Below are 17464 nucleotides of genomic sequence, written 5' to 3'. Positions count from 1 at the left end.
AAATGGACCCGTCTATACCCCATGGTACTAATGTGGAGCCTGGCATCCTCTAGGACGTAAGAGAAAAGAACATGTTAAGGGCCAAATGCCTACTATAAGGGTCCAGTTTCTAGGTAGAGAAATGCAAAGCCCAGACTGTAGTGAACACTCATGAAAGAAAGTAGGTGTGCCTGAAAATTCTATTAAACTGCACCTCTTGTGTAACTCCTTTGAAAGTGATGATAAAGAAGAAGAGACATTTAAAGTGACAAAACAAAATAAAGTTGATAGTGGGTGTGGTCAGTGTAGTAAGGTGTTTGATGCTTGGTCCATTAGATTATGTCAGCATGGCAGTGTTTGATCATAAGTAATGCATGAAAGACTGTCATATTATTATATGCAAATACTATAAGTGACTTGAAGAGGAAGTCATCTGAAGAAATGTTTCTACATACAGTAAGTAAGTTGAGGAATAGTTGCATAGTGAACGTCCTCCTTAAAAAATTTCCCTGAGAGAAGAGCAAGAAAAGAGAGAGCTGTACGTTTAGCTTAATAAATAAACAGACTCCCAATTGTCAGTCATGTCTGAACACCTTAAGAAGGCTGATGAAATAATATACATTACAAAGTATGAGAATGAGATGCTTTGTCTCAGTGCGAAAAAGACCATGAGGGAAAAGATATGGATATTGTCCACTTTCAAGCAAGCTTTAGGAAACAATACAGACACTCCAATCCAACTTGGCTGCAGCCAAATAAGTTTCACAGGGTCTTATGGAAAATAATGTATTTCTAGAGGAAAGTTTGCATAAAGCAGCAGAGCCAAGTAAAGCTTTTGAGGAAGAACTTCAACATGCACATAGTGTGACTGGAAAATTGCAAGGACAGAGTGAGAACCTTGAAAAATATCTGTTAAATATAGAAAACCAGCTGCAAAATCTCCAAATGGAAATTAATACCAGAGAGTACCAGAGAGTTTCAGTGCAATTAAAGTGATAGTCTGAAATAACTGTACAAAAGTTGAGACTCGTTGAATTTGAAATTACGGAGGGCAATCTGCTGCAGTTTTTGAACAAGTTGAAATGCACCATGGGAAAAATTACCTAGCTTTAAGAACAGCTCTCTGCAGCTAAGGGAACATTCCACTTTGAAGTGGGAAAAGCAGAAGAGGAAAATAAGTTAGATAACACCCTGATATTGGAATGTGTACCCAAAATGGCATCTGATGTCTTTACTGGACCTAGTTGACAGAAGTCTATAAGCACTAGCAGCAGTTACTACAGGTTGATCCTGAAAAGGATAACATAAAGAATTATGTTACCAATGCCAAGTGTCTTGTGTAATAACCAACAGACAAACAGTGAACAAAGTAAGCGGGAACAAAGTAAGATGTTTCAGAAGCATGATGTCTGTCAGCAGCAGTGGGACAATGGAGATTTTCTCATTAAATGTACCAGTGTGCAAGAAAGAAATTAAGTATCAAAGTTAGGTAATTCCCTAAAAGACGATATTGTTAAAATGAATGTGATACATTGCAGTGACTTTCAGCTTACAGTGATAGCTGGAGATGTGAAGTCTTCCCAAAGGGCTATAGCTCAAGGTAATAAAGCACTGTCTAAAATTGGTGATAATTAACTGTCAAATACAGATGGTGATTGTATGACCTGTGAGGCAAAGGTACAGGATATACAGAAGTTTAAAGAGATATTGATGGCTTCTAAGAATGAAACTCTGTTGTCACAATGTGTTCGGAGCAATATGAATGTAACCCAATAACAACATTTTGCAGTGGAAAGCAGAACCTTAATATTGATGGTCTGTGAGGAGTAATACTCCTGTATGTGAAATAGTGTCTTTATGTAACATGGTTGGAACTTGCAATGCAGATGAATTTGCCTTGTGAGGAAGTGAAGTTGTCTCACTCTACAAAGCTTAAAGCAAGAAAACAAGCTTAACAAGATTAGAAAATAAAGACCTTGGTGGAGAGTGAACTTTAACTTGTGATGGTGGAACATGTAGAAGTTGTTCATCCTATATTCAAGGCCCATAAAGCGGGTGCATAAAAAAATCCAAGAGATACATGCCTTATTGAAGTGGCAGATGGCCATCAAAGCCGTAAGATAAAGTTTGTTAATCAGTGGAGTATACATTTAGGTATCTTCTGTGGACATAAGAGTCCGGAATCTGAGAGTGACAGTGCCAGTACATGGTCTGTTGACAGAAAGCCAATGTCTGGTGGCTCTTAGGATAATGTTGGCGCCTTAAAAAAGATGAGTTACCAGTGAAGCATATCAGTAGCCAATACTGTGCTGCAAGGCTGAAGGCTAAAGATGTGACATGCTGAAATTGACCAATGGGTGTGCTTTTAAGAGGTTTAAGCAAGAGGAACCTTCAGTCAGCAAAAAGCTGTGCTTTGTCTGAACCAGGAAAATCTGAGAAAAAGAAATTGCTTAAATTTTGATGTTGTTGACAAGTGTGAAGATGAAGTATGGTACTTTTGGAAATGTACCTAAAATTCTCAAAGCCTGACATATGCAAGAATAAATAGCAAGTGCTTGATATATAAATCAAGAAGTACAATTTGTACCATAAAATCAGAGATAAAGTTAGGAGGAAAATAAACTATGTAACTTGGAGGATGAGACCCCCAGAGATCACAAGTGCCTGGATGATCTTGGATGTAGTGGATGGCTTTCATGAGAAGAGTGAAGAGGGGACAGTGTTATAAGAATGCCTCACCCCATATCACTCAACCTAGGGGTTTTGAACTGGGGAGGGTTATATGTGTGGCAGTATCACCAGGGATCGCAATGGTGAGCAACATATTCTACGTGGGGCAGGAGGGATCCACCCACACAGAGAAGAAAAGGAGTGTGGGAACACACCAGGAGACTGCCTTTTGCACAGAACCCAGGTAGGGCTGAAGCAGTAATACAGGCCAAATGGCCTTGGTTTAGCCTGTGGAAGACAGAGAGGACCCTATATTGACACTGTGAAGCTGCCCAGCCAGCCAAAGACTAGGCCAGAGTATATGTTACCCTGGAGGAAACAGAGTGTAAGACTTTTGTGAGAGCCTATATGTTTGCAAATTAGCTAATCACTTGTAGTAAGGGCTCAAGTAGTGAGATAGTTGACCTGAATGGGGGTTAGGTTATTTGATGTTTTCTTTCTGTTTATTTATGCTGACAGTAAAGCACTTTTCATTTATGTATTTACTGGAAAAGCTGTCTTTGGATTCTGATTTAGCCATTAGACACTGCACCAAATACACCCCTCTACTGAGCTACATACACCGCATTATTACAACACACACACACACACACACACACACACACACACACACACACACACACACATATATATATATATATATATATATATAAACACACACACACACACACACACACATAGGGGTTAAACAAAAATGTGGAAACACCTTGGAAAATAATGTTTTTATTATCTAATAAGGTGTAAGACCACCATTGTGGCATGCAAGATGGATGGAAATTCTTCCTGGAATGGACAAGTATAAGTCCTGGATGGTCAACAATGGAATCTTAAACCATTCTTCATGCAAAACTTGTTCAAGTAACTGGAGTGATGTTGGAGGCAGATAACATGGCCATATTGAGGTCCAGCAATTGGGGGGACCAGGGAAGATGAGACACCTTGTCTGCATGCTCAGAAAACCATGATTGAATAATATGAGCTATATGAATCAGAGCCTGATCATCTTGGTACTAAGTGTCACCTGGCGGATCACTGTCTGCACCATGGGATGTACCTGGTCAGCCAAAATGTCTACATAGTCCGTGGCAGTGACTGAACAGTGCATGGTAATAATAGTGTCAACAGAATACCATGATATGGCTGCCCAAATCATCACCGACACTCCACCATGCTTCACTCTTGGCTCCAGACAGTCCTGACCATATGCTTGGCTTGGTAACATCCTCAGGTAAACTCATCCTGTTGTTGGGAACAGGGTGAGGGATGATTTATCTGACCAGATGGCAGTTTTCCTTTGTTTGGCAGTCCCCAATATATGAGTATTACTAGAGATGAGCGGGTTTGGATTTACTTGGCTCTTAACGCCTGAATGAATGCAAGTTCTGTTTTACCCATTTTTCCCTTATTGGCTATCAGTGACATCTGTGAGCCAATAAGATGCCGTTTTGAGATCCAGGTGAATCCGAGTAAATCCAAGTAAAACCAAACCCGCTCATCTCTAAGTATTACACCACTTTCTCTGCTTCTTGGTATTTTCTGCATTTACCAGTGGTTTGGCAACTGCAGCTCACCCATGAATATAGTTCTTATGGAGTTCCCTCCCCACTGTTCTTCTAGACCCGGGATATGGAACGAGGCAAATCAGATCAGCAGTCACAATTACAGTGATTGTTCTTATTCTTGGCCACAATCCTCTACAATACCCTTCTGTCTCTGGCACTCAGTTTACACTTTTGTCCATGCTGGTGTTTAGCTGATGATGTTTAGCTGATGATGTTTTCCAGAAATGGTATATGCCATCATTAACCTTTGATACAGTTCCTCACAATATCCCAAATAACCTGGCTTCTGTAGTCACAGACGTACCCATTAGGTGGGCACCAACAATTTGCCCTCTCTGAAAGTCTGTGAGCTCAGACATGATTCACTAATGTCTGCACAGAACAATGTTGAGAGAAAGACTGAGACCTCCAACCACCTTGACAGGTTTCACTTCATACAGGAAACAAAAACTAGTGTGGTGATTTATCCGGTTTGATGTCAACAATGCACTTTTAGTTCACGCATGCTGTCAGTGTTCTATATATATATATATATATATATATATATATAGATGTGGTGTAGACCTATTTCGCACTATTTATGAGCTACAACCTTAAGACGTACCCTCTGTTAGCTGGGGTACAAAGATAGAATGCAAGAAATAAATGTCTAAGGGAGCTGTATGGTGATATCTTTAAATGCAAAATCTCTTCCCAGATTATTTGACCACAAAATCATTAAAATACGTTCAATTTATTCACATATTGCCCTTGAACAGTACGTTTGCAGTAAATCATATGTACATGACAATATTAAAATACAAACTACAATTTAAGACCTGACATAAAATGACTCAATATGTTCATCCAATAATGTCTTTCAATGAATGTTTGATGTTCTCACATCTGACCTGCAACCCAATGCGTTTTTTCCCGAAGGACTTCATCAGGGGTTCATATCTGGATGAAAATATTATACAAATAAGAAATATATTAAGAACCTTTGTGTGTGTTGCTATGGTGGTCATATTTGGGATAGTGATTATATACATACCAATATATATTGGAAGAGCTCTATGGGGTCAATAACCGATTCATCAGTAATGTTTTTCCCACAGGAACATCTGAAAGAACCATATCAAAGAAATAATAATAAATTCCTCAATAATAAAAGAGGAATTCCTCAATATTATCAGAGGAAATGGGGTGGTCACTTTATCCGATACAGTAAGGGGGGGGGGGGGGGTGAGTATCCGGGACATATATATAAATTGAATAGCAATGGCCCTGCTAGCATAATTACTCTTTCATATTATGGCAGGGGGTTAGCTCAGACAGGAAAAAACATTAGAGTTTTTCCTTATTGTGAATTACATATTTATATATTAATCTTTTTACATTCTAATGATATGGACAATTTATTGTGTTTTAATCATGCTAGTAGTAATACATTGTTAGCATTATTCATGCTTTTACAACGGGACGTGGAGCATATATCAAGATATTAATGTGGGATGTACAATAGCTCAATACAAGGTGAACACTTAACTGTGTGTAATTTTTACATACCATTATGCAAATAACAGAAAAAGGATGCTGAGTTTTTCAATATTTGACAATGGATCAGGCCTATAATACAAATTATATCAATATATAGTATTTTTACTGATTATAATGTATTTCCATTTAATTGGTGGTGGAGAATAAAAGGAATTATTTTCCCTAAAGAAGCTGAACATACATACCAATATGATATTGTAATAAAGGAATTCAATGCTGTATTCGCTACCAGTTATAAGCACAATTGTGTTGATCAAGCCTACAAAACAGTAATTAACATCATACAGTGTTTTCCATGGTGATTTGTAAGTTACACAGCGTATTTCAGATCATATACACTATGCCTTTTTCATATTATCAGATAGTCAGTGAAATAATTTCAGATCTCAAAAAACGGACTGAATCAATATTATTCTCACAGACAATGGTTACAATTACTTAATCTAGTGTGGATAAACATACATGTATCAACTCAGTCTTTCAGTGTAAACCTTACAATATCCAACCAGTATCTATATACCAATTTAAATTGTGGGTATGTAACCATATTGACAATACTGTGAAACCTAAGTGAGGATAGTTTTCTGCGCCTAGGCATAACATGATTTATTAGCATAAACCCTTTATCTATTGTTCTCAGCTGCAATACAATCACAGAGAACAATACAGCAGGCGATTATGTCATTACAGCAGGGGATAAAGTTAAAACTAGAATTTTTTTCTCCCCCAAGCCAAAACAGTCTCTGGTGCCCCCCTCCCCCCCCCCCCCCCATAATTGCCACCAGCAAAGTAATGAACCTGCGCGTGCCGCAAAAAAAAGGGGCGTATCATTGCTGAAATGGGTGTGGCTTTGCATAAAGGGGCGTGGTATTGGAGGAAAAGACTACCTTATATCCCAGTTTCGCAACCTGCACGCCCAGGCGTTGACCACCACAGGAAAAAAATAGTCCTGATTCATGCCTCTTACATTATTTGTTATTTTTTCTCCTTATAGTAATGCCCAATATACATTATGCCATATACTGCAATGGCCCTTAGACATTATACCACACTCATTAATGCCCATGACACAATATGCCACATATCGTAATGCCCCCGACACATTATGCCACACACGTAATGCCTATGACACATTATGCCACACATCGCAATGCCTATGACACATTATGCCACACATTGCAATGTTCGTTATACATTATGCTACACACTGCAATGCCCCTGAGACATTATAGCACATACAATGCCTGTGATACAGTACACCACACACAGTCATGCCTGTGACACATTATGACACACATCGCAATGCCCGTTATACATTACGCCAAACACTGCAATACCCCTGAGACATTATACCACATACCGCAATGCCTGTGATATAGTATACCATACACCGTAATGCCTGTGACACAGATCGTAATGCCCGTTATACCTTATGCCACACACCGCAATGCCCGTTATACATAATGCCACACACTGCAATACCCCTGAGACATTATACCACATACCACAATGCCCGTGATATAGTATACCACACACCGTGATGCCTGTGACACATTATGACACACACCGCAATGTCTGTGATACATTATGCCGTACACCGCAATGTCCGTGATACATTATGCCACACACCACAATGCCCATTACACATTAAGGCCTACAGTAAGGCTTACAATTACTTTTAAATTACCTGCTCATTGCCAGGGTTTTCATGCCCTTGGTTCCATGCACGGTGCCAGGGGTTTTCATGCTCAGGGTGTCATGCTCGTTGCCAGGGGTTTCATGCACTAGGTGTTATGCTTGTTGCCAGAGGTATCATGTGCTGGGTATAAAGATCATTGCCAGGGGTTTCATGCACTGGGTGTCATGCTTGTTGCTAAGGGGTAATGCTGGTTGCCAGGGATTTCATGCACTGAGTGTTGTGCTTGTTACCAGGGGGGTAATGCTTGTTGCTAGGGCTGTGCTCCCAGTGCCACATATGCCCCCAGTGCCAGATATTCCCCCACAGTGCCAGATAAAAATATGCCCCCATAGTGCCAGAAACACATTTGCCCCCAGTGCCAGATATGCCCCTCACAGTGCCAGATACACATATGCCCCCAGTGCCCCATATGCCCCCCCATGTCAGTAACACATATACCCCCCAGTGCCAAATATGCCCCCCCCCCAGTGCCAGGTACACACCCTTCCCTGCTGCTGTGAGTCTGGGGAGGAGCCGGAGGGCACAGCGTGCACCTCTCCTGGCTGTGTCCGCCCTGTGTCTCCAGCGGCATGTCTGTCAAATAAAGTGACGGTTCGTGAGCTCTGATTGGCTCACGAACCGGCACTTCATTTAACAGACACGCCGCCACCGCCGCCGGAGGCCCAGGAGGGACACAAAGAAGAGGAGCACATGTGCCCTCCGGCTCCTTCCCAAAACTCCCAGCAGCAGTCAGTGGCGGTGGCACCCCCACAGCCCTGCACCTCCAAGTTACCGCAGTGGCTGCGGGGGCAGGAGTCACGCCACTGAATATATATATATACATACAGTATATATATATATATATATATACACATATACAGTATATATATATATATATATATATATATAGATAGATAGATAGATAGATAGATAGATAGATAAATATATATATATATATATATACATACAGTATGCTAGTGTGAGGATGTACCTGGAGGGGATCCAGTCGGGATCCAGTCAGGATCCCGTCTGTCGGGATCTCGGCAGTCAGAATACTGACACCGGAATCCCAACACTATTCAGCATCTAGAATAGGTTCACCATCTTAGTGCCGGAACACCGTGAATTGGGATGCCAAATGAGAACACACAGCTGCCCTGGAGAGATAGACTGCAGGGGGAGGGGGGGTTTAAGTTTGGGGGAGTCATTTTTAGGCTGCGGGGAGGGGGCTAGGGTTAGGCACCCCCCAGGGAGGGTTATGGTTAGGCTGCGGGGGGGGGGGGATGGGGTGAGGGATAGCTTTAATCTGAGGGCAATGGAGGTTAGGGTTAGGCACCACTGCCGGGGGTTAGGCTGCGTGGTGGGGGGTAGGTTTTGGCTACATATTTAGCATATTTTGCAAACCGGCAAGCTGTGAAAATAATATATGCAGTGGAGCTGCAGATTTTGTGATCACGTCCATTTTGAATGTTCATACTGTATAAGGACATTCATTCATAAAATCTCCTAAATGTGAAAAAATATCTCAACTGTGATCAAGAAATGAAGTACATGAAAATATCAGAAAGAGCTAGTAACACAACTCTCTAATATACCATTTACATATACAGTACTGTGTAATCATAATGACTTTAAGAAAACAGGTCAGATTAGTCCCAATAGTGTAACAGTTTTAATTGGTGAATCCACCTTGATCCCCTATGGATTAGCTGTTTATTGTGATTACACTCTCTCCTATGTGGTGTGACATATATATATAGAACCCCAGGTGTAGTTCTTCCCAGCTGATTAAGCAGCAATTCTCTGTGTGTTGTGACTGCTGTCTCCATTGCTGATTTATCAGTCTGTATTGTGTTGTTTTCTTCAGGTGTGAAGTAGTGTTGACCTGTTGGTGCATAAATCACTGTTAGCTCACTTAAAGCAAATGACCAGTCAGAAAAATTTTACGTCAGGGTTCTGTGTTGTGTACAATTGTTGTTTTAGTAAGGTACTGTAAGGCAAACTACAGTTTTATTCAGGCTAGGGGTCATGCAGCAGGAGAATATTTGTTACAGGAGATGGCAGACATTGATGTGTCAACAGATGACAAAACACTCAGCCCTGGGCTTTTCGTTGGTGAGTGCACTCTGCCCTATCTGTCCTTTTCTGTTTCCCTCCCAAACTTGGTGAGCTAGAGTGTATTATATGCAGGCAAAAGACAAGCCTTTTCCTTGAGCATGACAGAGTTTATAGACAAATCAGGGTATAGTATCTTAGTCTTTTGCAAAAGTGATGACAATTCACCCAACCTGGTAGCTGGATACGGTTGTCCCAACCTCTTTCCAGAGAGATTGTTGTCTTACAGCAGCATATCAGAATATAGGGTCTATGTACGATTGGCCTGCATGCAGGCTCAATCTAGCAGCGGCGATAGCGATGTGCGGGTCCGCGCATCGCTATCGCTGAGGGGGCTACACACGAGTGATCTGTGCTTAAAATCTAAGCAATCTAGTCATATTGCTTAGATTTTAAGCATGGATCGCTCCGTGAGTAACCCCTTAAGCCTTGCAGGGAGATAAAGTGGACGGAGACAAAGTACCAGCCAATCAGCTACTAACTGTCATTTTTCAAACACAGCCTGTTGACATGGCAGTTCAAATCTGATTGGCTGGTACTTTATCTCCATCCTGGCTTAGTAAATAGACCCCTATCTCTTTACCTTACAGAAGTGAAACACCCTGCTCTGGAAAAACTGCAATGAGCACAAGTTTCCTCCCAGGAAACAGCTGTCAATTGGTAAGTCCCCCATTTATCTCCCCCTACTTTAGGTAAAATACAGCATATAAACATTGTTTAGAGACTAGGCAATGTAATCAAAAGTCTTCAAATCCAAATAATAAACAAACATTGGTAGGGATTGGTAGTTCACATCTTAGTTTAATATTTATCGGGCCGACCTCCCGATCCCATAGAAGCCCATACACACATACAGTATATCATTCATGGCAGTTTTGTATATGTGTCAGTAGCAGATCAAGCCGGGGATACACTGTTCTGCTGATCGGGAGCGTTAACCCGATCAGCAGGGTGACTGTACATGTGTGTACCCAGCTTTTGTGTACTCTTTTTCAAGACTGCTCTACTCTCCATATCTTTGTGTAGGTTTCATAAATCACAGTATAAAACAGATTCATTTACCAATCTTGATATTTTTTAATATGGGAGGACAAACTATTCAATCAAAAACTTCATACGTGTGTGTCAATTTGACTGGATTAACCTCTCAGAAAGATTTAAACAACATAGGGTCTCTGCAATGGGATGTAGTTGCTTTACGAGCGGTCAGAATCCTGGCGGTCAGAATACAGATGCCGGAATCCAGACCACCTACAATGCCGGCAGCCGGAATGCAAACAAGGGCTATTCCAACTCGTGGGTGTCCACAACACCTATAGAGTGGGAATACAACCTGTGACGAGTGCATCGAGCCCACAAGGGGCTCCGTTGCGCTCGTCCCCCCACCCACCACCATTCGGCAAGCTGGAATCCCATGGTTGGGATGCTGACCTCCGGGATCCCGACTGCCGGCATTATAGACCCAACCCCTCTGCAACACAATTTTTTAATGTACCAAATTGGACATACCTTAGTATACTTCAAACATAAGCATATAGGGGTGAAAAGTACAGCAAACATAAAGAAGATACAAAAGGAGAAATGTTCAACAACCTAACAATAAGAAAATAAATTCCAATTTTGAGAAAGAAGGAAACTATAGTGCAGTGCTTGCAATCCCCTTACTGTAGCATTCTCATTGTTATCCTGGTAGCCACACAAATCCATTTACTGTATGTTTGTAAAAGTTGCAAAGAATTTTCTTAACTGAATATTATTTTGCCAAAGCCACAGATACAGTACTTGGCAGCTCTGACTTTGAGAGCTGCATTTAAAAGGGCAATAGTATACAATATATACAGTAACCAAGCCAAGACTGATTTTGTGTGTAGGTTGAACTTGATGGACAAATTGTCTTTATTCAACATTAGATACTATGTTATTATTATTACTATTATTATTATTATTATTATTATTATTATTATTATTATCATCATCATTTTAAATCCAGCCCTCATAGCCACAGTGAGATTTGGCATCTTTAAAACATATATCTTTAGAAAATATAAACAAAATACATTCTCAGTTGGTTAATGAGAAAAAAAACCTCACTTTCCCATTGAAATAAGAGCATATTTTAAATACTAGGGTGAACAAGATTTAATCCAAGATTAATACTCTGCCAATGACCTTTGTTGTTACTTATCTCTTCATGGCAAACAATTGCTTATTCTATAATCTCTGGGCCTAATTCTGACTTGGACGCTAACCCGATGGTTAGTGTACAAGTCCGATGGTGGGTAGACTGCATATGTGCATGACCCATTCTGTACACGTGCAGAACTGGTCCTGCATCCTCGCATGCAGTGCACCCTAAACCCCAGCCTGATTGACAGGCAGAGGCCATTTGGGGGCAGGAGTGGGGTGGCGGCATGGTCTGTTCCTCAAAACGGAGGCTTGTTGCCTCCTTTTGCAGGAGTGATGAGGTCAGTGTCTGCATCTGACCTTGGCTATAAACCTGAGACCTGAAGGTTACTCAGATGACCGATGGTCACTCAGTGTAATCTGATGGTGCATCCTGACACACACCAGCAGATCACTGAAGCAGTCAGGAGGACTCTATTATTACCAGATGTCTCCTGCTGCAGGATGCTGACGCTCTAAATACTAGTGCCAGAATCCCAACACATGGGCAAAATGCTGGTGTCGGAACTCCGACAACACTTGGAATACCGATGCCGGAATCCACACCACAGGCATTCTAAAAAGGGAGGGTTAGGCTGCGCGGAGGGGGAGTTGGGGTTAGTCACCAATGGGAGGGTTAGGGTTAGGCAGTGGGGAAGGTAGTGTTAGAGTTAGGGTATGGGGAGGTGGGTTAGGTTTAGGCAACAAGGGACAGTTAGAACTTGGCTGCTGGGGGGGGGGAGGTTAGGCAGGGCCGGATTAAGGGCCACATGGGCCTGGAGCTAAAAATGTTGAAGGGCCTATACTATACTGAGAAGGAGAGGATCTGTGACCAGTGCTGTGTGAATGTGGCAAGAGCCATGTGGGCGTGTACACCCTATACACCAGACCTGGCCAACCTGTGGCTCTCCAGCTGTTGTGAAACTACAAGTCCCAACATTCCTTGCTACAGTTTTACAATTAGGAAATGCTAAAATTGTGGAAGGGCATGCTGGGTTGTGTAGTTTCACAACAGCTGGAGAGCCAAAGGTTGGCCAGGCCTGCTATACACTATGAGCACCACTGTCTTCCTAAATACATAAATAGGCAGCGTCACCACTAGCAGCATGAAGCTGGGTTGGTGAAGAATATACCTGCTTGGCTGACACTGTGTAATCCCGGGTGCCAATGTCATGTGGTGCGGAGAGGGTCTGTCCCTCTCATCCCTCCTCCCAGCAACAGTATGCATCGGAACTAAGGTCAGATCTCCTATCTGACCTGTGTGTCTGGAAAAATAGTAACTCCATCCACCCCAGGTCACCAAGCTCAGCCAGGCAAAGAATGGAGATACAGCAAGTGCAGACAGGCTGTGTCAGGCGGCACCTGCGACCCCTCTGCTGCTTTCCCTGGGATAGAGCACACAGTATAAATACTGTATCTGACTGCACTGCTCATAAGGTAAGCTGGTCACAGATAGTTCCACCTTTACTTAAACCACCCCGCCTTCCCAGCTTTAACTTTACATCCACTACCACCCTTTCCAGCTGACCGATATTTGCTTTTATTAATCTAATGAAGGAGCTCAGGCAGGCTGAACAGGCTGTACATGTGTGAATTAGAATAGGCTTTAACACACAATTTTGGGCGTTTATTGAAACAAGAAAGGAATAAACAGCTGAGCAGACACTTTTTCTTTTCTTTTATTATTCACATTTTCTTCATCTTTCAGCACATTTCTGTCATATTTCAAATAAGTTTTAACAAAAAAATATTTTTCGCTAAAATATGAAGTTCCGCAAGATGGCAATTTTTAAATGCATTAATAAAAGTTAAATATCTCTGCACATGTTACATCTGCCCCATATGCAGTGCAGCATGGTTTTGCCCAATTGCAACTTGTTTTGTTTGCTAACAAGACTGATTAAGGCCCACAGATAACTAATTGGTTGTTCAAAGTAGTTACTTTAGTTACAATTTTCAAAAAGAAAAAAAATTTAACCCTACAATGTTGTTTTTGTTGTAATTGATTTATTTTTATTTTTATTTCTTTACAGAAATCTAGTGTGAAAATGGCTCAAGTTAACAATACAGTTGTCACTGAATTTATTTTTTTAGCATTTCAAGAGCTTCATCAATTCCAGGTTTTGCTTTTCATTGTGATTTTGCTAATATACAACACATGCATTGTTGGGAACATGCTCATATATTTGCTAATTAAGTTTGACCTTTCCCTTCATACGCCAATGTACTTTTTTATCAGTACGTTTGCCATCTTGGAAATTATTTTTGTCTCTGTCATTGTCCCCAAACTTTTGGATATCCTCATTGCAGGTAAAAACAGGATATCTTTTGTTGGCTGCTTTACACAAATGTACTGTGCTGACACCACGGGGATAGTTGAATGTTACCTCCTGGCTATTATGGTCTTTGACAGGCACTTAGCCATCACTAACCCTTTGCGTTATTCTGCTGTAATGAGCCAAGCATATATAAAGCTTGCAATATTCCCATGGATTGTCGGTTTTGTTGCTGCTTCCGTCCCCACTGTCTTCACAGCTCGCTTAGAATTCTGTGGTTCTAATATGATCAACCATTTCTTCTGTGACTTGGTTCCACTGCAGAGTTTAGCATGTTCTGATCCCTTCATCAGCAATTTGGTTACAAGCACAACAGCCATCTTTGTAGTGATTTTCCCCTTTATCATAATTATAGTGTTCTATACACATATCATAATCACAATCATGAAGATCAAGAGTGGTAGAGGTAAATATAAAGCCTTCTCCACTTGTTCTTCACACCTTTTTGTAGCCAGTCTTTTTTTTGGTACAGGCATCATTGTTTATGTAAACCCAAACGGTGGCAGAAATGAAAAATCCTTTGCCCTAATATACAAAGTTGTCACCCCATTGTTGAATCCTTTTATATATACATTGAGAAACAAAGATGTGAAGATAGCTTTCTTGAAAAATTTTAGCATTATCAGTAAGATGGCAAGAGGAAAATGAGAATACGTGAAGTAAAGCTGACTATGCTTTTCAAGATACAGTATGTTTTATAGGGTATGCCAGTTGTTCCCAAACTGTGTGCCTAGGCACCCTGGGGTGCATCAGAACACTTGCAGGGGTGCCTTGGATTGGTGGTCCAGGACCAATCAAAATTATTTCTGGTCAATGTAATAGGCAAAAACAGTGCTGGTGGCTGCCAATCATAAAATATGTGGACAAACAGAAGCAAATCTTGTTCCTCACCACATAATGGAACCTAAAGATGACATATAAATACAATCTTTGATTTAATATTTATTACAAAATTTCTCGCTAATAAATTTTTGTCCTAGGGGGTGCCATGAATAAAATGCTGATACTCTAGGGTGCCATGATTCCAAAAAGTTTGGGAACCACTGGGGTATGCGATTGTTAGATCAACCACACTTAGCTTGACAGTCAATAGGTCAACCACTATTGGTTGACATGCATTAAGTAGACATGGCTAAAAGGTTGACATTGACAATCTGTCGACATGGCAAAGGTCGACACACATGAAAATGTTAACTTGAGTTACACTTTTTTTAAAAATTTGTTGAACTTTTTCATAATTTGCGATCCACCTGGACTACGATTGGGAATAGTAACCTGTGCAGAGTGCAGAGGTAGCGGAACAAGACACCTTGGGGGTCATTCTGAGTTGATCGCTTGCTAGCAGTTTTTAGCAGCCGTGCAAACGCATTGTCGCCGCCCACTGGGGAGTGTATTTTTGCTTTGCAGAAGTGCGAATGCTTGTGCAGCAGAGCGCTTGCAAAATCTTTTTGTGCAAAACAAGACCAGCCCTGTAGTTACTCTTCGTGTGCGTTGATTCTAACGATGGAGGGACGGCTTTTGATGTCACACACCTGCCCAGCGTTTGCCCAGCCACGCCTGCGTTTTTCCAGACACGCCTGCGTTTTTCCAGACACGCCTAGCACTCCCTGAAAACGGTCAGTTGCCACCCAGAAACGCCCACTTCATGTCAATCTTCCTGCGTTCGGCCGTGCGACTGGAATCTTCGTTAGACCCTGTGCAAACCCACGATGCTCATTGTACCTGTACGATGCGCCTGCGCATTGCGGTGCATACGCATGCGCAGAAATGCCAATTTTTAGCCTGATCACTGCGCTGCGAACAACGGCAGATAGCGATCAATTCGGAATGACCACTCCTTGTCCTAAGCATAGCGTGTGAAGTGAGCCATGCTAGGGGACGTGGTGCACTAATTGATGTTTCCACTGATTTTATGGAGTACAGAGTAAACAACACCAAAAAAAGTTACAAAAAAAACTTTTTTTTAGGAGCTTTTTCATGTCGACCTTTAATCCATATCCAAAGGACCTTTACTCCATATTGACCTTTTTCCTGTGTTGACTTAGTGCATGTTGTCCAATAGTCGTCATCCTAGTGACTAGTATCAACCTAGTTAGGGTCAACCCAATGATCCACACCCGTTTAATAGAGTTCTAATTCACAATAAAAGAAACAGTTTAGTGCCATCTCTGTACAAATACATTAATCCTTGTCCCATGTTTTGAAACCCAATGTTCTAAATCCATTGCCTCATAATACTCTGACTTTTAGCATTTTTATATTTGATTGGGAACTTAGGTGATCTTTGAGGTACATTACCTACAGTATCTCATGTAGAAATTTGGTATCCTCCTAAACACTAGGGAATAAATTTACTTAAGTGTGGGTTCACAAAAGTGGATCCCTTGCCCATAGCAACCGGATTCTACTTATTTACCTAGCACCTTATAGAAGATAATAGCTAGAATCTGATTGGTTGCTATGGGCAACATCTCTACTTTTGTAAATCCGCACTTTAGTATATACAGTATACCCTACGGGGTAGATTCTAAAATGGGAGCAAATAAAATAAGCAAGTCACTTTGTATGTGGAACAAACCATGTTGCAATGCAAGGGGTACAAATAATTTTTTTATTTATTTTTTTGCATGCAGGGTACATACTGGTTGCTATTTCATGTAGCCCACAAATACTAGACAGCTTTATTTTTATGCTGCAATCTAGGTTGGAATTTGGATACACCGCACCTAAATATTTATGCATATTTGACTTCTGCCTATATGGGTTAGAATGGGGGAAGGGTGGTCAAAAGTGGGCATTTGAGAGGTACCAGTCATCAGGCACAGTAAAGTCAGTCACCATCTAAGGTTACCACTGTCTGTCAATGTCACTGTCAGAACAGATATAATATTCTGTCCAGGATGCTCCAACCTCCTCAATTCCCACTGCCTATTTCCACTCACCTCCAGGACCGTCCTTATACCAGCACCAGCTAGGTCTCTCCTCCCAGCACCTGCACCCAGCTCATACAATTTGCAGCTAGTTACTGTGGGCTGGCCCCTCCTCTGAGACCAGCTTTGTGTCCTTCTCACACCCACTTCATATATTCCTTAGATCTCCCTTCATCCCCTCCCCCCTGGAATCAAACACCCCTTCCCCCTTGTGTCCCCCTCTGGGAGACAGAATAAGGGGGGAACACAGGGGTAAAGTAACTCAAGCCCCCTTCTATTACAGCTGCAGTGCAATAAGTGAACTGTGAGCTGTAGAAATGTAAAAGGTGAGGGGGTTGAGTTGGAGGTGGGCAGGCTGGGCTACATGCCACTTTCCCTGTTTGCTGTCAGTGCCAGAATCCTGGGAGAGAGGAGATGAGGAAACAGGAGCAG

The 17464-nt window shown here is 41.6% G+C and overlaps 1 protein-coding gene across 1 annotated transcript; it reads left to right on the top strand.

The window, feature by feature from the left end:
- The first annotated feature begins 1497 nt into the window (after nucleotides 1–1497).
- On the top strand, nucleotides 1498–14750 carry LOC134979952 (putative olfactory receptor 5AK3). The gene is made up of 3 exons (XM_063946558.1): nucleotides 1498–1579; nucleotides 9472–9653; nucleotides 13800–14750. Exons 1-3 carry the CDS (start codon nucleotides 1498–1500, stop codon nucleotides 14748–14750), a joined length of 1215 nt encoding a protein of 404 aa, XP_063802628.1.
- The last annotated feature ends 2714 nt before the right edge of the window (nucleotides 14751–17464 follow it).

The sequence above is a fragment of the Pseudophryne corroboree genome, chromosome 12 (assembly GCF_028390025.1).
Source record: "Pseudophryne corroboree isolate aPseCor3 chromosome 12, aPseCor3.hap2, whole genome shotgun sequence".
Lineage (NCBI taxonomy): Eukaryota > Metazoa > Chordata > Amphibia > Anura > Myobatrachidae > Pseudophryne > Pseudophryne corroboree.
This window is presented reverse-complemented; position numbering and strand designations above follow the sequence as displayed.

What these genes read in the sequence shown, in the direction of transcription:
- LOC134979952 (XM_063946558.1), top strand. Translation starts at nt 1,498, where the DNA reads ATGAATGTGATACATTGCAGTGACTTTCAGCTTACAGTGATAGCTGGA. An exon ending in CCAAAGGGCTATAGCTCAAG is followed by an intron (nt 1,580 to 9,471) that starts GTAATAAAGCAC and finishes TTGTTGTTTTAG; the next exon opens with TAAGGTACTGTAAGGCAAAC. An exon ending in CTGTTTCCCTCCCAAACTTG is followed by an intron (nt 9,654 to 13,799) that starts GTGAGCTAGAGT and finishes ATTTCTTTACAG; the next exon opens with AAATCTAGTGTGAAAATGGC.